The 25,651-nt window shown below is 57.2% G+C and overlaps 2 protein-coding genes across 19 annotated transcripts; both read left to right on the top strand.

The window, feature by feature from the left end:
* The first annotated feature begins 1,419 nt into the window (after window positions 1–1,419).
* On the top strand, window positions 1,420–12,945 carry LAMB2 (laminin subunit beta 2). Of its 2 annotated transcripts, XM_040445318.1 has the most exons (33): window positions 1,420–1,525; window positions 1,613–1,698; window positions 1,829–2,001; window positions 2,088–2,223; window positions 2,305–2,378; window positions 2,745–2,933; window positions 3,026–3,089; window positions 3,324–3,526; window positions 3,611–3,731; window positions 4,063–4,251; window positions 4,463–4,642; window positions 4,762–4,874; window positions 5,124–5,203; window positions 5,287–5,419; window positions 5,595–5,753; window positions 5,831–5,958; window positions 7,636–7,768; window positions 7,954–8,146; window positions 8,226–8,369; window positions 8,594–8,825; window positions 8,909–9,072; window positions 9,148–9,372; window positions 9,451–9,668; window positions 9,780–9,876; window positions 9,964–10,336; window positions 10,425–10,609; window positions 10,687–10,928; window positions 11,008–11,356; window positions 11,686–11,893; window positions 11,971–12,112; window positions 12,196–12,372; window positions 12,464–12,623; window positions 12,703–12,945. In XM_040445318.1, the coding sequence occupies exons 2-33, from the start codon at window positions 1,614–1,616 to the stop codon at window positions 12,837–12,839; spliced, it is 5,406 nt and encodes a 1,801-aa protein (XP_040301252.1). In that variant the 5' UTR covers window positions 1,420–1,525; window position 1,613; the 3' UTR covers window positions 12,840–12,945. The 2 variants fall into 2 exon arrangements, with proteins under 2 accessions (XP_040301252.1, XP_040301253.1); XM_040445319.1 differs by lacking the exons at window positions 1,420–1,525; window positions 1,613–1,698; window positions 1,829–2,001; window positions 2,305–2,378; window positions 2,745–2,933 and having other exon boundaries at window positions 2,114–2,223.
* A 181-nt stretch (window positions 12,946–13,126) lies between these two features.
* On the top strand, window positions 13,127–24,534 carry USP19 (ubiquitin specific peptidase 19). Of its 17 annotated transcripts, none has more exons than XM_040445327.1 (27): window positions 13,127–13,373; window positions 14,780–15,039; window positions 15,294–15,329; window positions 15,501–15,629; window positions 15,716–15,849; window positions 15,926–16,225; window positions 16,334–16,550; window positions 16,680–16,836; window positions 16,948–17,019; window positions 17,135–17,250; window positions 17,358–17,572; window positions 17,657–17,852; window positions 17,936–18,069; window positions 18,179–18,337; window positions 18,426–18,536; window positions 18,999–19,109; window positions 19,191–19,292; window positions 20,066–20,206; window positions 20,298–20,416; window positions 20,653–20,790; window positions 20,890–21,203; window positions 21,307–21,417; window positions 21,505–21,721; window positions 21,805–21,957; window positions 22,053–22,213; window positions 22,295–22,473; window positions 23,473–23,982. In XM_040445327.1, exons 2-27 carry the CDS (start codon window positions 14,916–14,918, stop codon window positions 23,698–23,700), a joined length of 4,074 nt encoding a protein of 1,357 aa, XP_040301261.1. In that variant the 5' UTR covers window positions 13,127–13,373; window positions 14,780–14,915; the 3' UTR covers window positions 23,701–23,982. The 17 variants fall into 17 exon arrangements, with proteins under 17 accessions (XP_040301261.1, XP_040301259.1, XP_040301256.1 ...); XM_040445325.1 differs by having other exon boundaries at window positions 17,352–17,572; XM_040445322.1 differs by having other exon boundaries at window positions 16,334–16,556; window positions 17,352–17,572.
* The last annotated feature ends 1,117 nt before the right edge of the window (window positions 24,535–25,651 follow it).

Raw genomic sequence — 25,651 nt, 5'->3', positions numbered from 1 at the left:
ACCTGGTGCAGAATGAGCAGATACTGAGCAAGCAGGTGTCATCCTTGGGGCCCAGGAACAGAGTGCAGCAAAGCTGCTTGAACACATGTGGCTATGGGCAAACGCATGTGCCACCTGCTGACTGTGGTGTATGGAGCTAGTAAGACAGACTCCTGAATGATCCCAGCTAGTAACTCAGACTACCTGAATGATCCCAGTTTGACCCAAGAATCTCCTGACCTTGAGGGACCAGGGACCCCACTGAGTGCCTACTGACCTCGAGTAACCCCCATGTGACTCCATGATATCCTCTAGTGATCTGTCCTTGAGAAACCAGAGATCACGTAAAACTCACAGAGGCCATCAAGTGCTTTTGACACTGATAGATCCTTTTCTGAGTGATCTAAAATTGAGTCACCTCTAATATCCCTAGCCCCTCAGGTTGATTACATGACCCTCAGGGTAACTGGAGACCACTACTTCAGAAAACTGGAGTAACCTCCTGAGACCCTGTAAGTCCATCAGATTGACTGCCCCCATGCTCAGACTCTCCTTGAGAAGCCTGGTGATGCCCATGAAGAACCTGCAGCTTTCCCCCCCCGCCAGTTCCACAGCTCTGTGTACTCTCCACTTGGCCCCAGACAGAGTGGGCACAGTTGTGGCAGCTCAGAGCCACAGGGGCCTGGCCTTATAGACCTGCGGAGTCCACGGTCGCCTGTGGTCCCAGGGGCCTGGGTGGGGCACTCGCCGGCAGCTCGCATTCCAAGCCCGGGCTCTGGCCTCCTGGCAGGCCAGAAAGTGCGGAACGGATGAATAGCCATAAGATCTGGATTCACTCCCTGCCTCTGTTGTCAGCTGCCCAGCACCCATTTTCACACCGGGAAACTGAGACACCACTTCTTGTGCATACTTGCAGTAGTGACTAAGGGAGGTGGAGCCTCCTGGAACAGTGACTTGGGCAAGGGGATGGCTTTTCTCCATCTCTCGTCCTACCTCCATCTTGTCCTGTGGCTCTGGCCAGGCCAGCCTAAAGCTTCCCACATCCCTAAAGAGAGGAGCTTGATGCCTCCGTGTGTGCTCTCTCACTTACCTGCTGATGCTGGAACCCTGGAACTGAACAGCCTAGTTGATGGTGACTTCCACAGCACTCACAATGCTGGGGAGAAAGGCTGGGTTTTGTGGGCCGTTTGAAGTCTCAGAAGATCAGACTCCTTTTCTTTGCTCATGCCATGCCCCCTACTTGGTGCGATCCCTAACTGTGGCGGCCTAAAACCAAACCCCCTGCCCCTTGGTCTGAACCAGACCAAGGGAGCACAATAAAGTTTTGCAGGTGAGCTGGACTATGTCTGGTTTCTAGAATGAGGATCATTACTGGAGAGGTGGGAGAGGAAATTCTGCACAGTGTTGCACTCCTGCCCAAGATCCGTTCCATTCTTTCTATCTTGCCGTACTTCTCAACTTTGCTCAAAGTCGCAGGACTGTGCTAGTGGAGGGACTGCCGGAGGGAGGATTGAGTGGGGAATCAGCCAGGGACTTAGAGGGCAGGGTCTGCACAGGACCCCAAGGGAGGGGTAGGGTGGGCCTGGGCTACAGACCTCTCATCCCCCCTCATCTGGATTCCCCTCTTCTTCAGGATGGAGCGGGCCTCAGGGGTATCAGGGAGGGACCTGCGGGGATTGCCTGGGCCCTGGGAGCTTCGACTGGGCCTGCTGCTGAGTGGTGAGAGGGCCTAGTGAAGGCCTGGGGTTTGTGGGATGAGATGGTGGGTCGGGGGGGGGGGGGGGGGGGGAGCTAGCCCTGGGGCTGCGGGGTGGGAGCGCAGCAGAACTGGTTGACCCACTGTTCCCAGCGCTGGCCACCGCCCTGGCCCAGGCCCTGGCCCCAGATGTGCCAGGCTGTTCGAGGGGAAGCTGCTACCCCGCCACAGGTGACCTGCTAGTGGGCCGTGCTGACAGACTGACTGCCTCATCCACCTGTGGCTTGCATGGCCCCCAGCCCTACTGCATCGTTAGTCACCTTCAGGTGAGGCTGGGGGTGGCTAGGCCAGGGTAGGGGATGCTGGCACTGGCTGAAGCACTGACCCTGACCTTGACTCTGACCCAACCCAGGATGAGAAGAAGTGCTTCCTGTGTGATTCCCGGCGCCCCTTCTCTGCTAGAGACAACCCAAACAGTCATCGCATCCAGAATGTAGTTACCAGCTTTGCACCACAGCGCCGGACAGCCTGGTGGCAGTCAGAGAATGGTGAGGCCGTGGGTAGGGCATGGGGTGAGTGGGGTTGCCCACCAGTAGTCTCAAGTCCCTGACTTCCGACTCCTGCCTCAGGTGTCCCCGTGGTCACCATCCAGCTGGACTTGGAGGCTGAGTTTCATTTCACACACCTCATTATGACCTTCAAGGTGCCCGCATGTCTGGGAGCCTGCTTGAATCACCCTGCTTGGCTCCCCATTACCCCTGAACAGATTCCCAGCAACTTAGCCCAGCCTCCCTGAGGTCACATGCTGTACTCTGGCTGCGTGGGAGGCTCCTTCATGGCCCACACCTTCTGTTGCCTTCTGCCTCCAGGCCTTTGCACGCGCTGCCTCCCTGGGCCCCATGACCCCTGAGCCTCCCCATTAGAAGGGGCTACCCTCCCTGACTATTGCTTGGCTTCCAGCAGTCACCCCCCACCTGTCCATGAACTGCTTGAGGGCAAGCCCCAGCTGGGCAGGGCTCTTGATAGGCCTGGGCCTGAGGCCCACTGATCAGCCATGCCCCCCACCCAGACATTTCGTCCTGCTGCCATGCTGGTGGAGCGCTCAGCAGACTTTGGACGCACCTGGCATGTGTACCGATATTTTTCCTATGACTGTGGGGCTGACTTTCCAGGAGTCCCACTGGCCCCCCCACGGCACTGGGATGACGTAGTCTGTGAGTCCCGCTACTCAGAGATTGAGCCATCCACTGAAGGCGAGGTGAGGGGTGGGATCTGACTTGGGGCAGGAAGAGGGGAGATGATGGGCCTGAGGCAGGGTCCAGTGCCTCTAATGACCCCATGTTCCTCCAGGTCATCTATCGTGTGCTGGATCCTGCCATCCCTATCCCAGACCCCTACAGCCCACGGATCCAGAGTGAGTGTTCTTCCCTTTGAGCCTGGCACAGTCTCAGCGTCCGGCCGGTGACTATTTGGGGCCTCAGTAGCTATTTTGGGTGCTTCTTAGGGCAGGTGCCAAGTCCAGTTTAGCTCACATAGCAATAGACAGGAGGTCTCCCAAGGTGACCTTAGCAGCTGTAGCCCCTGAGTGGGCATGTAGTAACAAGAGCCTGCCTGGCCAGCTGGCTCCCAATTCTTTCACCCAACTTAGACCTGCTGAAGATCACTAACCTACGGGTGAACCTGACACGGCTGCATACACTGGGGGACAACCTGCTTGACCCACGGCGGGAGATCCGTGAGAAATACTATTATGCCCTCTACGAGCTGGTTGTGCGTGGCAACTGCTTCTGTTACGGACACGCCTCACAGTGTGCACCCGCCCCAGGGGCACCAGTGCATGCTGAGGGCATGGTGAGGGGCTTTGGTTGGAATAGGGCTGGGGGCAGGGGCGGGCATGGCTGGACAGTGCTGACCACCTGCTTGCCCACCTTCTAGGTTCATGGGGCCTGCATCTGCAAACATAACACTCGTGGCCTCAACTGTGAGCGGTGTCAAGATTTCTATCATGACCTGCCCTGGCGTCCGGCTGAAGATGGCCACAGTCATGCCTGCAGGAGTGAGTGAGATCCTGGCCCACATAGCCCCAGAACTCTGTTGTCTGGCTGTGCCATGAGTAAAACCTAGAGCTGGTTGGTCAAGCCCCTAACACCCAGACTGTATCCAAAGAGTATGCAGGCCTTCATGCCCTTAGGGATTCCCTTAACTCTCCTTCACAGTCTGCTCTGGGCAGGGGGTCAGTATAATGCTGAGACCTTAAAGTACCTGAGCCCACAGCCACAAATTCTGGCCTGTGGCAGGGACCTGCTGTGTCACTGGGACCCTTACACCCCTTATCTTCAGGACATCCGCCCTCAAGTGACCTTTGTCCTGCCTTCCCCTCCCCCAAGAGTGTGAGTGCCATGGGCATGCCCACAGCTGCCACTTCGACATGGCCATATATCTGGCATCTGGCAACGTAAGTGGAGGTGTGTGTGATGGATGTCAGCACAACACAGCTGGGCGCCACTGTGAGCTCTGCCGACCCTTCTTCTACCGTGACCCAACCAAGGACTTGCGGGACCCTGCTGTGTGCCGCTGTGAGGCTGGGATTGGGCATGGGAGAGGGAAGGCTGAGTCTGGGGTAGGAACTGGGAAGCCAGACTGCTGTCCAGGTTGCAGGGGTTTGGGGGTGGGTGGGAGGGGGCGTGGGGTGAAACCAGGCTGGGAATCCAGGGTAAAGAGGCTTGGGAGATAAGTGGTGCTGGGCTAGTTGGAATAGGGTGACCCTGCACCTCTTTTTGCCCTCAGCCTGTGATTGTGACCCCATGGGTTCTCAAGATGGTGGTCGCTGTGATCCCCATGATGATCCTGCTCTGGGGCTGGTCTCGGGCCAGTGTCGCTGCAAAGAACATGTGGTGGGCTCTCGCTGCCAGCAATGCCGTGATGGCTTCTTTGGGCTCAGTGCCAGCGACCCTGCAGGCTGTCGGCGTATGTGCTTCCTGCCCTACCTCCTGTGCTAACCTTAACCCTTGACTTCTTACTTTTTATCCAATGAACACCAGCACTACCATGTTCCCCAGAGTGCTGATGGGTCTCCTTCCCCACAGGATGTCAGTGTGATGCACGGGGCACAGTGCCTGGGATCACCTCTTGTGACCCCAACAGTGGAACCTGTTTCTGCAAGCGTCTAGTGACTGGACGTGGCTGCAACCGCTGCTTGGTGCGACTGCAGGGGGCTGGGGTTCTGGGGTCCTGCACTTATTCTCAGAGCACAGGGTGAGGGGGTGGTGTCTATACTCCACTGGGGAGAGCTTAGGGTCTATTCCTAGCTGGGAGGCCAAGGGTGGGAGCCATGGTCTAGGGACCATGTTTTCTCCAAGGGGTGGTAGAGGCTGAGAGCTGTCATTGGATTCCCTGATGGGTGGGGGGGGGGTCTCTTTCTGGCCCCCAGCAACTTCCTCTCCCCTAGCCTGGCCATTGGGGCCTGAGCCACGACCTGCTTGGCTGCCGTCCATGTGATTGCGACGTGGGTGGTGCCTTGGATCCCCAGTGAGTGCCGTATAAGGGGTCTGGGGTGGGGGGAGATCCTGGGCAGGGTAAGGGATCCTTCTTGAGTAAACATGGCTTCCCAGGTGCAATGAGGCCACAGGTCAGTGCCGCTGTCGCCAGCACATGGTGGGGCGACGCTGTGAGCAGGTGCAGCCTGGCTACTTCCGGCCTTTCCTTGACCACCTAACTTGGGAGGCTGAGGACACCCGAGGACAGGTAGGGAGCAATGTTGGAGGGCAGGGCTTGTGCAGAGTTATGGGTGGTACTTTGTCTGGGGAGGGTGTCCAGCCTTGGACAGGGCCTCAGCTGAAGAGCTGGGGTTTGGGGACAGGTTGTGGTAGAAGAAATGGTGCCTTACCTAGGCACCCACCCTGAGCTGCATCCCTCACAGGTGCTGGATGTGGTGGAGCGCCTGGTGACCCCTGGTGGGACTGTATCCTGGACAGGCCGGGGCTTTGTTAGACTGCAGGAAGGTCAGGCACTGGAGTTCCTGGTGACATCTGTGCCAAGAGCCATGGATTATGATCTGCTGCTGCGCTTGGAGCCCCAGGTCAGACTCTGTGAAACCTGACCCAGAGCTGAACCTCCAGGTGTGGTAGCATTTCCTTCATCATCCCGTTCCACCAGGTCCCTGAGCAATGGGCAGAGATGGAAGTGGCCGTGCAGCGCCCAGGGCCTGTGTCTGCCCATGGCCCGTGTGGGCACATGCTGCCCAAGGATGACCACATTCCAGGGACTCTGCAACCAGAAACTAGGTGAGGGCACTAATGTAGCATCTATAACAGTGGAGGGGTGTAGGCCAGCCCTAATTCTCTGAAGGGCACTTGGAAGCCCACGCTGCTCATTCATCTGTCCCTTGCTTCAAGTGCCTCCTCCTGAGAGCTGTTTGCCAGGTGCTGTTAGGCGTGGCAGAGGTCAGAGGAAGGAAGTAGAATAGGCCTGCTCTCTTAGGGGTCTAAATTCCAGAGGTCTGTGGCAAGAATTAATGGGAACTCATTTAGTGTCACTATAAGGAATGCCCACAGTGGGAAGGGATGGCATCAGAGCATTCTGAGCAGGGATGTGCCTGGTCTGATTATTGTTTTATTACATTCTGGGTAATATTTGTTTCATGTATCTGTTTTGTCACCTTCTTTTTTGATGCTTTTATTATGTAAATATTCAAACATACACAGAAGTAGAGAGAGCAGCATAAAAGGGGTCAAACCCAGTATAGACATTTTTACCAACTGCGACTTGTGTTTAACAAAGATCCCTCTACTTTCTGAGTGGAGAACAGACTGAAAGGGACCAAAGGGGAAGCTGGAAGATCTGCTGGAGACTATTGAGTTAGCTGAGTGACAGTGGTTTGGACAGAGGTTTAGCGGTTGATGTGGTGAGATGATGAAGGTTCCAGAGGGTTCTAGTGGCAGAGATGATGGGTTAGAAGTGTAGGAAAGGGAAAGTGGAAAGATGAGTCTAGAGTTTTGAGTTTGTTCATCTGGGTGGGTGTTGGGCTCTTTACTGAGATAGAGACATAGGGAGGAGCTGTTCTGAGTTGCTTAGACATGTGAGAGAAGGCCAGTGGATGGTTGGATTTCTCTGTCTGCAATTACTGAGAGGCCTCAAGTTGGAAATATAAGTTTGGGACTTGTCACTAAAGAGATAGGTCTAGATGAAATCACCAGAGAAAGGAAGGAGGACCAGAAGAAAGCTCTGGGTGTTAGAGGCCAGTAGAGAAGGAAGAGTTGGCAGTGGGGGGAAATCAGGATTGTGGACAGGGTTCCAGAAGTGGAGAGAAGAGTGTCTCAGGAAGGAGGGTGCACTGCTCTCATCGCATGCTGCTGAATGCTGGAGCAGACGGGAACAGAGAAGAGGCTGCTGGGTTTGGCTACATGGAGGTTTATGGTGAGCTTGATACAGGCCATCTTGATGGCACGTTGGCATAAAAACTCCATTGGAGTGCAAGGCTGGAGTAGAGGCAGTGACCACAGTTCAATTTATTGGGGAGGAGAGCAAAGATAAAGCAACAGCTACAGGAGACTCAGGGATTAAGAGAAGATGTTTTCAAGGGGGAATAAAAGATGTTTGTAGGCTGATGGGAATGACCTAGGAAAGGCAGAGCCAGGTTGGAGGGAATGACATAGTCTTGGTGAAGAGGAGCAGAGGTTGGAGGTCAAGGTTGGAGGAAATGTGAGGAGGCCATTGAAGAAAAATTGTCAAGTATTTGTGCCAGGGAAATGCCATGGGGTTGCAAGACCATAGGGAGCATTTTCAGAGATTGGTCTGCACAGGTATAGGAGTCCAGTGAGGCATGCTTGTGGAAATCTGTATACCAGCCCTAGCATCTTTCTTGGCCAATGGTTGGGTTGCTGTGTGCGGGGTAAGGAGGCCTAGGACGGTGGGTACAGGGACCCTGGGTGAACCCCATACCTGTCCTTGTCTCCCCCCAGGTATATGGTATTTCCAAGACCTGTCTGCCTTGAGCCTGGCATCTCCTATAAGCTGCATCTGAAGCTGGTGCGGACAGCGGGGAGTGCCCAGCCTGAGGCCCCCTACTCTAGACCCAGCCTGCTCATTGACTCGGTGAATAGTCCTCTCTCCCCACACTGACTAGGAAGGCAAGGTCTATGGGATGGGACCTGTAGTGGTGGTGGCTGGATAGGCGGGGCCTATGACAGAAGAGGCAGGCCCATGGTGGTGCTAAGTGCTCTGGCAGTGTCAATATGGTCTTGGGTCTGGACCTCATTCTTCCTTGCTCATCTTTTCAGTTGGTGCTGCTTCCCCGTGTCCTCGTGCTGGAGATGTTTAGTGGGGGTGATGCTGCTGCCCTGGAGCGCCGTTCCACCTTTGAACACTACCGTTGTCACGAGGAGGGTCTGGTGCCCAGTAAGACCCTTCCCTCTGAGGCCTGTGTCCCCCTCCTCATCAGCCTGTCTGCCCTACTCTACAATGGTGCCTTGCGTAAGTGTCTGTGATGTGGGTCGGTGGGGCAGAGGTGTGGGGCCCCAGCCTGACTTGGCCCTATCCACCTGCCCCACAGCCTGTCAGTGTGACCCCCAGGGCTCACTGAGTTCTGAGTGTAATCCCCATGGCGGTCAGTGCCTGTGTAAACCTGCAGTGGTTGGGCGCCGCTGTGATCGCTGTGCCCCTGGTTTCTACGGCTTTGGCCCCACAGGTTGTCAAGGTACTTGCCCGCCTTTCTTTCCTCCTTTCCTTCTCTCTCCTCCCCACTACTATTCTCCCTCCTCCCTCCGACTCTGCTTCTTCCTTCCTCTAACTCTGCATTGGACCCCATGCTCTCAGCACCAGGACACTGGAAGTTCTCTTCCATTCCCTGACTTTCCCACCCTGACCCCACCTAGATTCCCTCAAATCCCCTTCCTGGCTCAGCCTCTGCCTTGCCCCCAGCCTGCCAGTGCAGCCCCGAGGGGGCACTCAGTGGCCTATGTGAAGGGACAAGTGGGCAATGCCCCTGCCGAACTGGTGCCTTTGGGCTTCGCTGCGATCGCTGCCAGCGTGGCCAGTGGGGATTCCCTAACTGCCAGCCATGTGTCTGCAATGGGCATGCAGATGAATGCGACACCCACACAGGCACTTGCCTGGGCTGCCGTGATCACACAGGGGGTGAGCACTGTGAAAGGTGAGGCTGGAGCAGCTGGGAGTGGGTTGGTGGGTGGGAATGCTGCTCAGGGATCACATATCTCTTCCTGCCCCTCCCTGAAGGTGCATTGCTGGCTTCCACGGGGACCCACGGCTACCACATGGGGGCCAGTGCCGGCCCTGTCCCTGCCCTGAAGGCCCTGGGAGCCGGCGGCACTTTGCTACTTCTTGCCATCGGGATGGGTACTCCCAGCAGATCATGTGCCACTGTAAGGCAGGCTACACAGGTAAGTAAGGTGCAGGCATGGGATCAGGGTGGGGAAGCTGAACTGAACACTCATGCCTTTCCCAACCGTGGGCAGGGCTGCGGTGTGAAGCTTGTGCCCCTGGGCACTTTGGGGACCCATCAAGGCCAGGTGGCCAGTGCCAACCCTGTGAGTGCAGTGGGAACATTGACCCCACGGACCCTGATGCCTGTGACCCCCGCACGGGGCAATGCCTGCGCTGCTTATACCACACGGAGGGGCCACACTGTGCCCACTGCAAGCCTGGCTTCCATGGACAGGCCACCCGACAGAGCTGTCACCGTGAGTGTGGGATTGGGATGGCTGAGGCAGGGCTCTGCTGCTCAGGCTCTCCTTGATTAATGTGTTTGACTGGCACAGGCTGCACCTGCAACTTGCTGGGCACAGATCCCCAGCAGTGCCCGTCCACTGACCGGTGCCACTGTGACCCAAGCAGTGGGCAGTGCCCATGCCTCCCCAATGTCCAGGGCCCTAGCTGTGACCGCTGTGCCCCCAACTTCTGGAACCTTACCAGTGGCCATGGATGTCAGCCCTGTGCCTGCCACCCAAGCCGAGCCAGAGGCCCTACCTGCAATGAGGTATGGGATTCTCCTGTGGATCCCTGGGTGGATGGTGCCAGCTGTCTGTCTTAACTCTCAAGGGCTTAGCCTCTGATTGAGGCTCTGACCTCTGCCCTGTTCCCACTCTAGTTCACAGGGCAGTGCCACTGCCGTGCTGGCTTTGGTGGGCGAACCTGTTCTGAGTGCCAAGAGCTCCACTGGGGAGACCCTGGTTTGCAGTGCCGCGGTGAGAGCTGGCAGGGCTAGGGTAGATGGGGGACTTCTCAGGATGTCCCACTGCCACCCTAACTTCATGGTCTGCCCTTTTCTGCAGCCTGTGATTGTGACCCTCGTGGAATAGACACGCCTCAGTGTCACCGCTCCACGGGCCACTGTAGCTGCCGCCCAGGCGTGTCTGGCGTGCGCTGTGACCAGTGTGCCCGTGGCTTCTCAGGGGTCTTTCCTGCTTGCCACCCATGCCACACATGCTTCGGGGACTGGGACCGTGTGGTACAGGACTTGGCTGCCCGTACGCGGCGCCTGGAGCAGCGGGCACAGGAGCTGCAGCAGACGGGTGTGCTGGGTGCCTTTGAGAGCCGCTTCTGGCACATGCAGGAGAAGCTGGGGACTGTGCAGGGGATTGTGGGTACCCGCAACACCTCAGCTGCCTCCACTGCGCAACTTGTGGAGGCCACAGAGGAGCTACGGTGCGGATGGGCCTGAGGATATGTGGTGGGATGGGGCAGAGGCCCAGTGGCCTGAAGCTTCTCTAAACACCACTACCTACTGGCACAGGCGTGAAATTGGGGAGGCCACTGAGCACCTGACCCAGCTGGAGGCAGAACTGACTGATGTGCAGGATGAGAACTTCAATGCCAACCATGCACTGAGCAGTCTGGAGCGAGATGGGCTTGCACTTAATCTCACACTGCGGCAGCTGGACCAGCATTTGGACCTGCTCAAGCATTCAAACTTCCTGGGTGGGTTGTTGGCCAACTAGGCAGGTGGACCAGGGTTGAGTGATCTTTAGCTGACTGCCAGCCTTTGCCCAATATAGGTGCCTATGACAGCATCCGCCACGCCCACGGTCTGTCTGCAGAGGCGGAACGTCGTGCCAACACATCAGCCCTGACAGTGCCCAGTCCTGTGAGCAACTCAGCAGATACCCGGCACAGGACAGAGGTGCTAATAGGTGCCAAGAAGGAGGACTTCAACCGCAAGCACATGGCCAACCAGCAGGCACTAGGCGAGCTCTCAGCCCGTACCCAGTCCCTGAGCCTGACAGGCATCAATGAACTGGTGAGGCACAAGTGTGGGGTGGGACATGTGGGTGTGGCTGTTCCTTCCACAGGTCCCTGACTTGTTCTGTGCCTGGCAGGTGTGTGGGCCCCCAGGGGATGCACCCTGTGCAACAAGCCCTTGCGGGGGTGCTGGCTGCCTGGACGAGGATGGGCAACCCCGCTGTGGGGGCCTCAGCTGCAATGGGGCAGTAGCCATGGCGGACCTGGCACTGGGTCGGGCCCGGCACACGCAGGCAGAGCTGCAGCGGGCACTGGCAGAAGGTGGCGGCATCCTCAGCCAGGTGGCTGAGACCCGTCGGCAGGCAGGAGAGGCACAGCAGCGGGCCCAGGCAGCCCTGGACAAGGCTAATGCTTCCAGGGGACAGGTGGAGAAGGCCAACCAAGAACTTCGGGAACTTATCCAGAGTGTGAAGGACTTCCTCAGCCGTGAGCCTCCCGTGTGGCCCAGGCCATGTGGTTGTGTCACCTGTGTCTATGTTCATACTTGTGTCCCTGGGTCCATACTTGGGTCAGAGCCTGCACTGGACCTGTGCTTATGACCCCATGTCTAGCCCCTCAACCCTTGCCTATATGTGGTCCCCAAGTCCATGACCCCAAGTCTGTGCCCACTTACAGTTCCTGTCCTTGTAGTTAATCACTATGCCTAGTAGCAAACCCATATTCTGTGTGGGGTCCCTGAGTCCATACCCCAAAATTGTGTTCAATGCCAATACTGGAGAATCTGTGTCCCTAAGCCCTTGCCTGTGTCCCCATAGAGGAGGGGGCTGATCCTGATAGCATTGAGATGGTGGCCACACGAGTGCTAGAGCTCTCCATCCCAGCATCACCTGAGCAAATCCAGCACCTGGCAGGCGCAATTGCAGAGAGGGTCCAGAGCCTGGCGGATGTGGACACAATCCTGGCACGCACCGTGGGAGATGTACGTCGGGCAGAACAGCTATTGCAAGATGCACGGCGGGCAAGGTCTGACTGTGACCCTGGCCCCAATCCTTGACACCTGGTCCTGATACTTGCAGGCTCTGATTCCCTCTCTTCTTCAGGAGCCGGGCTGAGGGTGAGAAACAGAAGGCAGAAACAGTACAAGCAGCACTGGAGGAAGCCCAGAGGGCACAGGGAGCTGCTCAGGGTGCCATCCAAGGGGCGGTAGTTGACACACAGGACACTGAGCGGACACTGCATCAGGTGTGGTTTCTCTGGGACATCAGTGGGGCAAGATTATGGGCATGCACCATAGACCTGTTTAACCCTGGGTCCACCCATGACAGGTTCAGGAGAAGATGGCAGGTGCAGAGCAGGCACTGAGCTCTGCAGGCGAGCGGGCTCAGCAATTGGATGGTCTTCTGGAGGCTCTGAAATTGAAACGAGCAGGGAATAGCCTGGCAGCCTCTAGTGCGGAAGAAACAGCGGGCAGTGCCCAGGGTCGTGCCCGAGAGGCTGAGCAGGTGGGTTGAAGCAGAGCCAGCTGGTGGGGGTTGAAGTAGAGTCTGGGCCTCCACTGAGACACCCAGCTGACTTTGCCTTCTATATCCCCAGCTGCTGCAGGGCCCACTAGGCGACCAGTACCAAACAGTGAAGGCCTTGGCTGAGCGCAAGGCCCAGGGTGTGTTGGCTGCACAGGCACGGGCAGAGCAACTTCGGGATGAAGCTCGAGGCTTGTTGCAGGCTGCTCAGGACAAGCTGCAACGGCTGCAAGGTGATGATTGGGGTGGGTGGGCGCCAGAGGTGTGGGACTGTGGGAGTAGGACCCTTCAGCTGAGACCTTCCCCTCCTAGAGCTGGAGGGCACCTATGAAGAGAACGAGCGGGCACTGGAAGGCAAAGCAGCCCAGCTGGATGGGCTGGAGGCCAGGATGCGTAGCGTGCTTCAAGCCATCAACTTGCAGGTTCAGATCTACAACACCTGCCAGTGACCCCTGCGCGACGCCTACTCCAGTCCCCAACCCCGCCCGTTACTGCATCTGCTTGAAACAGTTCCCAGCCCGACCAGGCCCCCAATAAACCGCTGTGATTACCCACTGTGTAGTCTGGACTCTGATTTGGGGAGGGCGGGGTCTCTGGGCGGAACCTCAGGATGGCACCAGCAGGGCCAGGGCGAGGCCAAAGCACCGGAGCCCCGCCTCCTCCGTTCGGACCCGCCCCTGAGCTGCCCGTCGCCGCATGCCCTCTCCCACCGGAAGTGCGTCACCAGCTAGGCTCTCAGCCACCCGCAGCCGTAACTAGAAGTCGAAACAAAACAAGCGGCTGAGGCGGCGGCGACGGGACGGGGGAGGGGCGCGCCGGAACCGGAACCGACCAGACGCCGGAACCGGAACCGAGAGCGGGTTGCCAGGGCCCTAAGAGGGCTGGCGGCGGCGGCCTCGCTCGGTGAGTGGGACGGGCCGCAACTCGCCTGTCTGGCAGGAGCCAGGGAGGCCGCGACGCGGGCCCCGGGCTGCCTGTTCAAGGTCATGTGCCGTGCCAGTCTCGACTCCTCGAACCCCGCGGCGTACCGGGCCCACCGATGCGGGCGGGGCCGTTACTCTACGCTCATGGTCGGCTTCCTGCCTCCAAGAGGGCTGGCGGCGAGCGAGGGTGGCTTCCTGGAGGAGGTGGTGGAGGGCGCAGGATTTGGAGGCTGGAGCTGAGTCGCAGCCCGGCCAGGGCGCTGGTCTGTAGTCTTTAACCCCGCGCAGCCGTGTAGGCCGACATGGTCTCTAGACAGACTCTTGTCTCGGTGTCGCCGCGAGAATGGGGAGGGACGGGACCTTAAGCTGGGGCCTGGTGCAAAGAGGAGGAGGGTGTCCACCCCTCGGCTCTGGATCTGTCGTCATTGAAGATCCAGCCCACCAGCCCCCCATAGAAGAACGTTCCTCTACCCCCGCCACACATACACGCTGGGGAACACAGAGTAGTCACTGATTGCTCTGCTCCTGTCTCAGGCCAGGCTTGAAGCTGCCAGGGGTCCTGGATTCATTGTTCATCCCTACCCTTATCTCAATTTTGAGAACTTTATTTTGGATGGAAAAACCGCCCAGAATCTACTGGCGGGTTTGTGGGAAACTGGGTAGGAGGTCGCTAGCCCACTTCTCATGAGTGAGTGGATCTAGGAAGGAAGGGGATGCTGTCTGTTTCAGTCTCAAACTGGATACCCAGCCGGCTTTGGCTCTGGGGCAGGATTGCTGCTGAAAGGGTAGTGTGACAGCTGGATACCCTTTTCACCCCAGCTTTTGCAGTCCCCTCTCTGCTTGGGACAGCAGCTGGAGAGAAAAATCTCTTGGGATGTAGGAAGAAAACCCAAACAGCACATGGAAATAGTTTCAGAGGAAGGTGGGAGTTGGCAGGCAGCAGGTGGAGCCCCTTAACCCCAGGACCTTGCCTGTGCAGTGGTAGCACCTGAATTGGGCCTGTCGTTAGCCACAGAGCCTGGTCCCCCTTGCTGCTTGGTTGTCTTCTTTCTGCCTTCCTCCTTCACCTCCTACTTCTCGGGTGGTGACTAAGCAGCCAGCGAGAGTGAGGAAAAGTGAGCACCCTGCTCAGAGTGCCAGCCCTGTGGGCTGGAGCCATGGCTCCTTTCCAGATTGGTGGAGGAGCCTGGTTCCAGGCCATGGCTGCCTTGACCTGGCACCTTCTCAGTGAGGCTCCCATCTTTGTGGGTCTGTATGGCAGTCAACTAGGAGTCTCTGCCAGAAGTTGTTGTTGCCACTTGTATTGTTTATTTCTTTTTCAGAATAGTCCAAGAGTGTCCAGGGCCACATTAGGTGGTGAGATATTGCTCTGTAGGGTTAGTTGTATCCTGGGTTGCTGAGTTCTGGTTGTAACCAAGGAGCAAATTGTTGGGCCTTGGTAGTGATCACTGCTTCCTTCTCATTAGGCTGTCAGTTCCTTGTTGGAGAATTTGGCCACAAAGAGTTGCCAAGATAGCTGGGCCAGGAAGAAAGCGCCGTAGCCCTGACCCAGACGCCGTTGCCGACCCCGGGGCACTCTGGCTGTCGACCAAGCGGCTCAAGATGTCTGGTGGGGCCAGCACCACGGGCCCAAGGAGAGGTCCCCCAGGACTGGAGGAGGCCACCAGTAAGAAGAAGCAGAAGGATCGAGCAAACCAGGAGAGCAAGGATGGAGATCCTAGGAGAGGTGAAAGTGGCATTCCCAGAATGTTTGTGGTCTCCTCCTCCTGCCTTTTGAGCATACAGATTGGGGGTTGGGAGATGACAGTTCTTTCTGTGTTGGTCTGATACCAAGAGAAGAACCCACAGCAGGCTGGGTAGAGCCTCAGCTTTGAGGTCTGCATACTTGGCTGAGATACTGAAGATGGTGCTTGGTGGAGTGGTGGGGTCTTGGAGGCTGCCTCCCCATCATCATTTCCCTGTTCTTTTCTTTGTTGTCAGGGTCAGTGTCCTCTCGGGAGGAGCAGGCCAAAGAGGGTGAGTAATGAATTGGCCTTTTGGATGCTAGAGTGCTATGGGTGAGGAGGGCGCACTGGGGCTATAGCCTTCATCTGGAGCAGTCCTGTTAGGGCTGGGTCTGTGGCACCTGCTTGTCCCCATTGGGAGTTTATGGAGACCCTCACAGTCTTGTTGGTACTCCTCCTACAGAGTTGTTGCTTGATTGGAGGCAGAGTGCAGATGAGGTGATTGTCAAGCTGCGTGTGGGAGCGGGTCCCCTGCGGCTGGAGGAGGTGGATGCTGCTTTCACAGACACAGACTGCGTGGTGCGGCTTCCAGGTGTGCCCATCTGCCCTGAGCCCAGCAGTGTATTTGAATCCTCTGATATTCCCCACCACAGTTCACTGCCCTTATTCTATTTCCAGGTGGTCGGCAGTGGGGTGGTGTTTTCTATGCTGAGATAGAAAGTTCTTGCACCAAAGTACAAGCCCGCAAGGGTGGCCTCCTGCAGCTGGCACTGCCCAAGAAGGTGCCTCTGCTCACATGGCCTTCTCTTCTGGTAAGTTCCACAGCAGAGTAGGGTAGGGATACCCAGTGTGGTTGACAGGGCCTGACTGCTGTATCTTTGGTAGAAGAAACCTCTAGGGACCCAGGAGGCGTTGCCAGGGCTGCGGTGTCAGGAGAATGGGCAGGAGCCATCTCCCATTGCCCTGGAGCCAGGCCCTGAGCCCCGGCGGGGTAAACAGGAGGCCCGGAACCAGAAGAGGGCCCAGGGCCGTGGTGAGGTAGGCTCAGGGGCTGGCCCCGGGGCCCAGGCAGGGCCCAGCGCCAAGAGGGCTGTGCATCTCCGCAGAGGGCCAGATGGGGAAGGGTCCAGAGATGGGCCTGTACCCCGGGGCGATGCCCCCCCCTTCTTGGCTGAGACAGCCACCCAGGTGAGAGTGGGGTACCTGTGGGAGATGGGAGGGTAGGGAGATGGACTGCAGTGGGGGGCCACCTGCCAGACCTAGGGCTGATCCTGCCCACAATCTTGCCACAAATAGGCTGAGGCTGAGGAACAGCTCCGGGTACCACCGCTGAACCCCCAGACCTGCCTTTTGGGTTCAGAGGAGAATCTAGCACTCTTGGCAGGAGAGAAGACCGTGTCCCCCAGGAATGATCCAGTCTCCCCAGCCATGGCTCGGAGCAGAGATCCTGAGAAAGGTGACCGTTCCAAAGAGGAGATGGCAGAGGCAGCAGATGCTCTAACTTTGGTGGATGGTAAAGGTGGGGCTGGGGGTGGTAAGCAGAGCCCTAGGTTGGGTTGCAAGGTTGGTGGATGGATAGGGAATAGAACAGCCACGGGCTGGAACCTGTCCTGGGCGGTGCTGAGCTGTGGTTTCAATGTAGAGCCGGAGTCCATGGTGAACCTGGCATTTGTCAAGAATGATTCATATGAGAAGGGCCCGGATTCAGTGGTGGTGCATGTGTACGTGAAAGAAATCTGCAGGGACACTTCTCGAGTGCTTTTCCGCGAGCAAGATTTCACGCTTATCTTCCAGACCAGGTGGGTGGGGTGGCAGGAGACGGGGCAGACAGTGCACTTCAGGCAGGACATTGTATCTCATGCTTTTCTTCACACCCTTCCTCCTGCCCTGCCCCTGCTCTGCTTCTGCAGGGATGGAAACTTCCTGAGACTACACCCAGGCTGTGGGCCCCATACCATCTTCCGTTGGCAGGTGAAGCTCAGGTGGGTGGTTCCTGGCCCCAGCACTATGCCTGTCCCACCCTGGGCTCCATCTCCCTGGCCCATTTAGCCCAATATCCACTCCACCTAAGTCCCTGAGCTCAGCCTTTCCCCACAGGAACCTGATTGAGCCTGAGCAGTGCACCTTTTGCTTCACGGCCTCTCGAATTGACATCTGCCTCCGAAAGCGGCAAAGTCAGCGCTGGGGGGGCCTGGAGGCCCCAGCTGCACGAGGTCTGCACACGAGCTCCCTTCATCGTCCAGCCCACATAACTCAGACCCTCATCCCCACCACATGCTGCTAACCACCAGCCCCCTCATTCCCCCTTTTTAAGGTGCAGTGGGTGGTGCAAAGGTTGCCGTGCCGACAGGTCCAACCCCTCTGGATTCAACCCCACCGGGAGGTGCCCCCCACCCTCTTACAGGCCAGGAGGAAGCTCGGGCTGTGGAGAAGGAAAAACCCAAGGCTCGATCTGAGGACACGGGGCTGGATGGTGTGGTGGCCCGCACCCCCATGGAGCATGTAGCCCCAAAGCCAGAGCCACACCTAGCCTCGGTGAGAATCCTGGGTGGGGAGGGCCAAGGTTAGAGGCTGGAGAACCTCAGGGCTGCTCACTCATGCCCCTCCTTGCTTCCACAGCCCAAGCCCACATGTATGGTGCCTCCAATGCCCCACAGCCCTGTGAGCGGAGATAGTGTGGAGGAAGAGGAGGAGGAAGAGAAGAAGGTGTGTTTGCCTGGCTTCACTGGCCTTGTCAACCTAGGCAACACCTGCTTCATGAACAGTGTCATTCAGTCTCTGTCCAATACTCGGGAGCTCCGGGACTTCTTCCACGGTGAGAGCAGGGCCTGGAGCCCAGGGCTGTGGCAGAGGGGAATCTTTTCCCTGCTCACACCTGTACTTGGCTGCTGTCCCTAGACCGCTCCTTTGAGGCCGAGATCAACTACAACAACCCACTGGGGACTGGTGGGCGTCTGGCCATTGGCTTTGCTGTGTTGCTCCGGGCACTGTGGAAGGGCACCCACCATGCCTTCCAGCCTTCCAAGTTGAAGGTGATCTGTGGCCATTCCTACCCCTGGCTAGAGTGGGTGGGGAAGGCTGACCAGCTGGGTACGGGGTGGGTGCTGGGTCTCCGTGCTCACACTTGGCCCCTGCATCCAGGCCATTGTGGCGAGCAAGGCCAGCCAGTTCACAGGCTATGCGCAGCATGATGCCCAGGAGTTCATGGCTTTCTTGCTGGATGGGCTGCATGAAGACTTGAATCGCATTCAGAACAAGCCCTACACAGAAACTGTGGATTCAGATGGGCGGCCCGATGAGGTCAGTCAGGGTTGGGGGCAGAGGTGGGCATATCTCATGCACATCCCAGTCCCCAGGGCTCCTTGATCCTCACCACTCTGCTCCTCAGGTGGTGGCTGAAGAAGCATGGCAGCGGCATAAGATGAGGAATGACTCTTTCATCGTAGACCTGTTTCAGGGCCAGTATAAGTCGAAGCTGGTGTGCCCTGTGTGTGCCAAGGTGTGAAGGGCTCCCCTGGAAAGAGGCTCCTAGCTTGGTCTAGCTAGCTTGGTCAAACTGGGGTTGGAGGCATGTGCATCTTTAGATGCTGTTTGGGCAAAGAAGCTGACGGAGGCCTTCGGCTGCTTTGTGGGCTGCAGAAATCAGGCTGGGTAGGTTTCCTGACTGAGGTTAAAGGGGTGTTTGGGCGCCAAGACAGCGATAAGGTGGGGCAGGGGTATGGGTAGTATTGGGAAGATGTGGGGTACAAGTGAGGGGCAAATTGATAAGTGGTGAGGCTGAACAGGGCCTCGATTGCCAGAAAGACCCTTCTAGTCTGTCTGGTGTTCTCAAACCTGAGAGTTTGCTGGTTGGCTCTGAGGCCCTGAGAGCCATCCGAGTGCCTGGATTGGGCTCCCTGGGTGTGAGCATCCTGTTCCCGACTCCCTGTGCAGCCACCTAGTGCCACTTGTGCGTCCGCAGGTCTCCATCACTTTTGACCCATTCCTCTACCTGCCAGTACCTTTGCCACAGAAGCAGAAGGTTCTCCCTGTCTTCTATTTTGCCCGGGAGCCGCACAGCAAACCCATCAAGGTGAGAAGTAAGCTCCTATTTCTGGGCAATCCCGAAGACCCCGGTCCACCTCCCCCAGGGTCTCTACTCTTGTCACCACAGTTTCTGGTGAGCATCAGCAAGGAGAACTCCAGTGCAAGTGAAGTGTTGGAATCCCTCTCTCAGAGTGTCCACGTGAAGCCTGAGAACCTGCGTCTAGCTGAGGTATATCTGTCTTTCCTCAAGCTCTTACACACATGGATCTGTGTATGTACTTAGGGTGTGCAGTCACATGTGGATGGTTGTTGGCATCTGTGTACATACACACAAATGTGCGTGTGGCTGCACAGTGGTGCGCTAGGGGGTGAGGCTAGGGGGTGAGGCTTTTGGGCTGTGTAACAGAAGTCTGTAAGTTCCTAAGGTTCCCATCATCAGTGTTTACTCCTCCTTTGGGTGAGGGCCCTCAACTGCTTTTCTGTCTTCCAATAAGAAGCTGGAGCTGGAGGGCTACCTTTCCCCCCAGCTGTTGTTCTCCCTCCATCCTGCTACTCCCTCGTATTATCCAAGATTTGTGTGCTAGTCTTCCCCTAAGTTTCCTAGCTTCCAGCCTGGAAGTGCTCTTTTCTTTGGGGATAGAAGTGGGAAGGAGCCTCCTCAAATGTGACCCCTCCACTGTAACAGCCATGTTGCAGTCTCAGCAGGACCCCACTAATTGATAGCAGGGTAGAGGCCTTCAGTGTGGTGAAGTGCTGGTTTCACCAGAGTACTGGGTGGGTTGATACTTTCCCTAGTCCTGACTTTCAGGCTCTCTGAAGCACCCGACTGCTTATTTTCTTAGGCACTGAGGCTGGTATCAGCAGAGGCATATGCTGCTTTGGGGCCACAATCCCCACTCTGCTGCCTAGACCCAGGTTCAGGTCCAAGCTTTCTTGTGCCCTGGGGCAGGGCTATAGAAAGGGCTTGTCCTCATATAGGATCTGTGTGTCTTCTGTCCCCAGGTGATTAAGAATCGTTTCCACCGTGTATTCCTGCCCTCCCACTCATTGGACACTGTGTCCCCATCTGACACGCTCCTCTGCTTTGAGCTGCTATCCCCAGAGTTGGCTAAGGAGCGGGTGGTGGTGCTAGAGGTGCAGCAGGTGAGTGAGGACCAACCTGATGGCACAGGGCCCTGTGGGAGGGGGCATTCTCAACCAGGCTGGCCTTGCTGAGCCAGACAACCCACCCTAGCGCCCCCAGGTGCCCAGCATCCCCATCTCCAAGTGTGCAGCCTGCCAGCGGAAGCAGCAGTCAGAGGATGAGAAGCTGAAGCGCTGTACCCGGTGCTACCGCGTGGGCTACTGCAACCAGTGAGGACCCCCACGGTCCCCCCGCTTTCCCTCCTCTTCACATTTCATTTGCCACCCTATCTCCTCTCCTCTCATAGAGGCACATGTTTTAAGCCCTCCACCGATCACTCTACTCTGCCAGACTCTGGGGGAGGCGGGGCTGGCATACCCAGTTCCCAAGGCCAGAGGCTAGCCCCCGGTGGAGAGTTAAAAGAGGTGGGGCTAAGGCCCTATTCTTACTTCCTCCTTCTCTCCAGGCTCTGCCAGAAAACCCACTGGCCTGACCACAAGGGTCTCTGCCGCCCTGAGAACATTGGCTACCCATTTCTGGTCAGTGTACCTGCCTCACGTCTCACTTATGCTCGTCTTGCTCAGCTGCTAGAGGGCTATGCCCGGTAAGTGTCTAGTGGTTGGATGAGGGTGTGGTAGTTGGGGGAATAGAGACGCCAGGTAGGCTTGTCAGGATTCTTACTTGCCTTGCTGCCTGTTGCCAGGTATTCTGTGAGTGTATTCCAACCACCCTTCCAGCCTGGCCGCATGGCCTTGGAATCCCAGGGCACTGGCTGTACTACGTTGCTCTCTACTAGCTCCCTGGAGGCTGGGGACAGTGAGAGGGACCCGATTCAGCCGCCTGAGCTCCAGTTGGTGACCCCCGTGGCTGAGGGGGACACAGGGGTCCCTAGGACATGGGCGGCTCCTGATCGGGGCTCTGTGCCCAGCACCAGTGGAGTTTCTTCTGAGGTGCTGGCCAGTGGGCCTGTTGAAGTTGGCTCCTTGCCTGCTGGTGAGAGGATGTCTCGGCCCGAAGGTAAGAGTCTGGTGAAAGGCTCCGCAGCTGGGTAGGGGAGTTTAGTGGGAGCTTGTTTAGGTCCTGGTAGGTAGGGGAGCTCTGATTATATGTTTTTTCACAGCTGCTGTGCCTGGATATCAGCACCCAAGTGAAGCCATAAATGCCCACACCCCTCAGTTCTTCATCTATAAAATTGACACATCTAACCGAGAGCAGCGGCTGGAGGACAAAGGTGTCTGAGGCTATGGGTGGAAGCCATGGGTAGGCTGGGCTGGCCGTTCTCTACAGCTACATGACGCCTCTCCCTGCCCATCTCTAGGAGACACCCCCCTGGAGCTGGGTGAGGACTGCAGCCTGGCTCTAGTGTGGCGGAACAATGAGCGCCTGCAGGAATTTGTGTTGGTAGCCTCCAAAGAGCTGGAGTGTGCTGAGGATCCAGGCTCTGCTGGTGAGGCTGCCCGTGCTGGGCACTTTACTCTGGACCAGTGCCTGAACCTCTTCACTCGGCCTGAGGTGCTGGCGCCTGAGGAGGCTTGGTGAGGATGGGGTGGCAGGCAGGTGGTTGGGCAGGGTGGGGTGGAGATCTGCTGGTCTTAACCTCACCTGTGTCTGCTGTCAGGTACTGCCCACAGTGTAAACAACACAGAGAGGCCTCCAAGCAGCTGCTGCTGTGGCGCTTGCCCAACGTACTCATTGTGCAGCTCAAACGCTTCTCCTTTCGGAGTTTCATTTGGCGTGACAAGATCAACGACCTGGTGGAGTTCCCTGTTCGGTAAGTGATGAGCCCTGGTGATGGTAGTCAGGTTATAGGGGGTACCATCCTGGGCACCTGTTGACTCTTTGACCTTTCTCTGGCTGGGACCACAGGAACCTGGACCTGAGCAAGTTTTGCATTGGTCAGAAAGAGGAACAGCTGCCTAGCTACGACCTATACGCTGTCATCAACCACTACGGAGGCATGATTGGCGGCCACTACACTGCCTGTGCCCGCCTGCCCAATGACCGCAGCAGCCAGCGCAGCGACGTGGGTGAGGGCACATGCAGCCAGCAGGATAGGTGGTAGGCGTGGGGGTGCAGGTTATGTTCACACTCTTCCCACTTCACTGTAGGGTGGCGCTTATTTGATGACAGCACGGTGACAACAGTAGACGAGAGCCAGGTCGTGACGCGTTATGCCTATGTACTCTTCTACCGCCGGCGGAACTCTCCTGTGGAGAGGCCCCCCAGGGCAGGTCACTCTGAGCACCACCCAGACCTAGGCCCTGCAGCCGAGGCTGCTGCCAGCCAGGTGAGACGCTGGGGAGGCTTCATAGGCTAGTGAGCCCGATTCATAGATGGGAGGGGGTGGGGCACAGCCTCCTCTCTTCCAGCCATAGGACCCTGGAGCTTTGGGATTTGTGATCTTCTTACATCAGAGTCCTAGTTAGAGGAATCCCCATGCTGTAGTGACACTTGTAAAAGGTGCATGCACAGCAGCACGTTGCTGTTGGCATGCATACAGGCACCCTCTTGGCACAGGCCTACGTAGCTGCTCTGAACCTCACTGGGTAGGATGCCATAAACAGACTGTACCTGACACTCACCCAGCTTTCCTCTGCACCCTCCTCACATGCCAGCCAGCCCACAGACTCTCATTTGTCATCACTCCCTTGTTCTGATGTGCACTCAGGACAGGGCCTGTTCAGACTGGCCATGGGCTAGGGTGGCCGCCACCCTCTGAGGTGAGCGTCAGTTCCTGCTGAACCCTAGGGGTCTTCCGTCCCTTATTGACATGGGATGCCATAGGTCTGGTTGGTGGGCACTGCTGCATCTCTCTTTGGACTTGTTTCCTCCTTGCTGCCCTCTTCTCCCTTGAGCCCTCTCTGCTCAGATGCAGAGGAATCCCAGTAGAGGACAGTGGTCACAGTCTATCGGGACATGGGTGGGAGGGAGCCAGATTACTCAGGTTGACAGCTCTATCCTCCATGAGCTCCTCTGTGGGAACCCTGGGCTGAAAAACTGACTAGCTAACCATCCCCCTCCGATCTCCACGAGAAGCTGCATGTCAATTGGGAAGCTTTTTGAGGGAGCCAAAATGCTGTCAAGATTCGCCTGCCCTGGTGCTCTGTCTAGACAACTCTGCAAATGGCCCATTTGGCTCCCACCTGCCCACCTCCCTGCTGCTTGACTTGGGATGTGTAAGGAGTTAGTGCCAGTAGTCTTGGGTGGGAGCATCATGGCCAGGGGACACTGGGTCCCTCCCTACCCTCCTGCCCCAGGTGCTGATGGCCGTTTCCACACACTGTAGGCTTCCCGGATTTGGCAGGAGCTGGAGGCCGAGGAGGAACCGGTACCTGAGGGGCCTGTGCCCCTGGGTCCCTGGGGGCCCCAAGACTGGGTGGGCCCCCCACCACGTGGCCCTACCACACCAGATGAGGGCTGTCTCCGGTACTTTGTTCTGGGTACCGTGGCAGCTTTGGTGGCCCTCGTGCTCAACATGTTCTATCCTCTGGTATCCCAGAGTCGCTGGAGATGAGCTCGACTGCAGGCAGCAGCTGTGAGCTGGCCCACCTGCCTGCCCATCAGGCAATGCCTGCCTCTGTGGTGGGGACCAACTCTGGGCTTGGGCCTCAGTGTGTGCGTCTGGTGGGTGAGGGTGGGGATTGTGGCTCCTGCCGGGACAGAGCATCTAGGGTGGGTATCCGTCCAGCTGTTTGTCCATTCATCCTGCTGCTCTGACCTGTGGCATGGGGCTTAGTCCTGCCCAAGCAGCTTCCTGTATTTCAAGTGTTAATAAAGCGAGACTGTTCAGGCCCGATCTCGTCTCTCTGTCTCAACGCCGCTGCTGTCTGCGCCTGCCTTGGGGCCCTCCCTTGGGTGCCGGGGCTCTGAGCCAGCACCCCCGGGATGCCAGGCAGCATACTGGGCAGCCCCCAACCCCTGTCCTCATATTCTGTTGCAGGGACTAGGCCCTGGCCAGGCCCCCGAGGTGGCCCCCACGCGGACAGCCCCTGAACGCTTCGCCCCCCCTGTGGACCGCCCAGCCCCCACCTACAGCAACATGGAGGAGGTCGATTAGCAGGTCCCTGGCTGGTGGGGGAGGTGGGGACTGGGTTTGGGGAATCTCCCACAGAGGGCCAGCTCTTTGCCGCTTCTCCTTCGCTAACCCAGAGGACACTGGCTTCATCAGTGGGGGTTGGGGGTGTGATTGAGGTGGGAACCTCACAGGTTGGGCCCTTTTGTCAGTTTGACCCTCCCAACCAGTGGACCTTGGCTTCTCCAGCCACTCCCAGTGCCGCGTGATTTCTCAGTTGTACCTTCAATTCTTTCTGACTCGCACCATAAACGTTATATAATTTTATTCTAAAAATTGTAATTTTTTTTTTTTTTTGCATTTTGGAAGTGATTGCTGCTGTTTAAATATATTTTAAAAATAAATGATAAATAAGCAGACTTAGTGACTATGATGCACCAGGTGCTGTGGCCACCTCTCCCCATCGAGAGGGGAGGTGTGTGTGTGTGTGTGTGTGTACACATGTATGTATATAGGTAGGTGTATTAAAGACCCTGAAAGTACTCTGGTCTGAGTAGAGATGGTGGGGTCCCACTGTAGCCCCTGTGGGTCATGAAGCCCCGAGTGCCATCAGCTTTCTGGGGCCTACCTGCTGCCCTTTGATCCCACCAGTTCTGGGTCTCATATGGAGGCAGCTATAGTGGACATCACTGTCAATATCTTCTACCTAAAGGATGGGTGAATACCCCATGAGGCTCCAGAAGTTGAGGTAAAAGGTGCAGGCACTGGAGTAGCCTGGAGCTGACTGCCAGATACGTCAGGGAGGACTTGTTAGGGAACAGGAAGCACTGGGAGTATTGCCTTCCTCCTTTCCTAGTATCAGGTTTTTCTTTGCTGTAGCCTGAGCACCATCTGGATCTCTTAGTGGAGAACAGAGCAGGGGAAAAATGCTGTGGTGAGAGAGACCCTGCTCCACAAGGAGGATAGGCAGAGAGACCGGAGCTCATCTTGGCTGCTTTCATATGGAGGGAGGTTGCAGGGTCCTGGCGGGCCATTTCTTCCCTGGAGTCCCTGAGACCTTGGCTCCTGGCCATTGCCCCAGGCTGTTCACCCATAGTGGGTCTGCAGTCTTGTCCTAGTTTCAGAGCCCCTGTGACCTTGTGAGAAGCTTCCTTGACTCTCTTCATGGATAATGTTGCTTCTTCCTCTGTCCAATTGCTTGGAGGTAAGGATGGGTGTCTCCAGCTGGAGGAGATGGGGACCAGAGGTACTCATGAGGCGAGTGTTAAGATAAAGCCAGAAAGAGTATAAGGCAGGCAGCGGTGGTACAGGATCCTGGCAGCCCTGTAAGTCCATCCCTGTCCCAAGCCTCTGGGGCCAGTCATACAAGAAGGTTAGCATGTGGGCCTTGCTACTACCCTTTAGCCTTGGCTGGAGTTAGGGGGGCAGTGAGCAGAGGGAGCTCTTGGAGAAA

The sequence above is a fragment of the Herpailurus yagouaroundi genome, unplaced genomic scaffold (genome assembly GCF_014898765.1).
Source record: "Herpailurus yagouaroundi ecotype Mexico unplaced genomic scaffold, PumYag 193, whole genome shotgun sequence".
NCBI classification, from domain to species: domain Eukaryota; kingdom Metazoa; phylum Chordata; class Mammalia; order Carnivora; family Felidae; genus Herpailurus; species Herpailurus yagouaroundi.
Note: the sequence above shows the minus strand (reverse complement) of the source record. Positions and strands in the feature narration are given on the sequence as shown.

Bases quoted from the DNA above. Each gene is read 5' to 3' on its own strand.
- LAMB2 (XM_040445318.1), top strand. From the start codon at position 1,614: ATGGAGCGGGCCTCAGGGGTATCAGGGAGGGACCTGCGGGGATTGCCT. The intron at 3,732-4,062 runs GTGAGTGAGATC...CCCTCCCCCAAG, and splicing joins CCACAGTCATGCCTGCAGGA to AGTGTGAGTGCCATGGGCAT. The intron at 11,894-11,970 runs GTCTGACTGTGA...TCTCTTCTTCAG, and splicing joins CAAGATGCACGGCGGGCAAG to GAGCCGGGCTGAGGGTGAGA.
- USP19 (XM_040445320.1), top strand. From the start codon at position 14,916: ATGTCTGGTGGGGCCAGCACCACGGGCCCAAGGAGAGGTCCCCCAGGA. The intron at 19,293-20,065 runs GTATATCTGTCT...TTCTGTCCCCAG, and splicing joins AGAACCTGCGTCTAGCTGAG to GTGATTAAGAATCGTTTCCA. The intron at 21,418-21,504 runs GTGTCTGAGGCT...GCCCATCTCTAG, and splicing joins GCAGCGGCTGGAGGACAAAG to GAGACACCCCCCTGGAGCTG.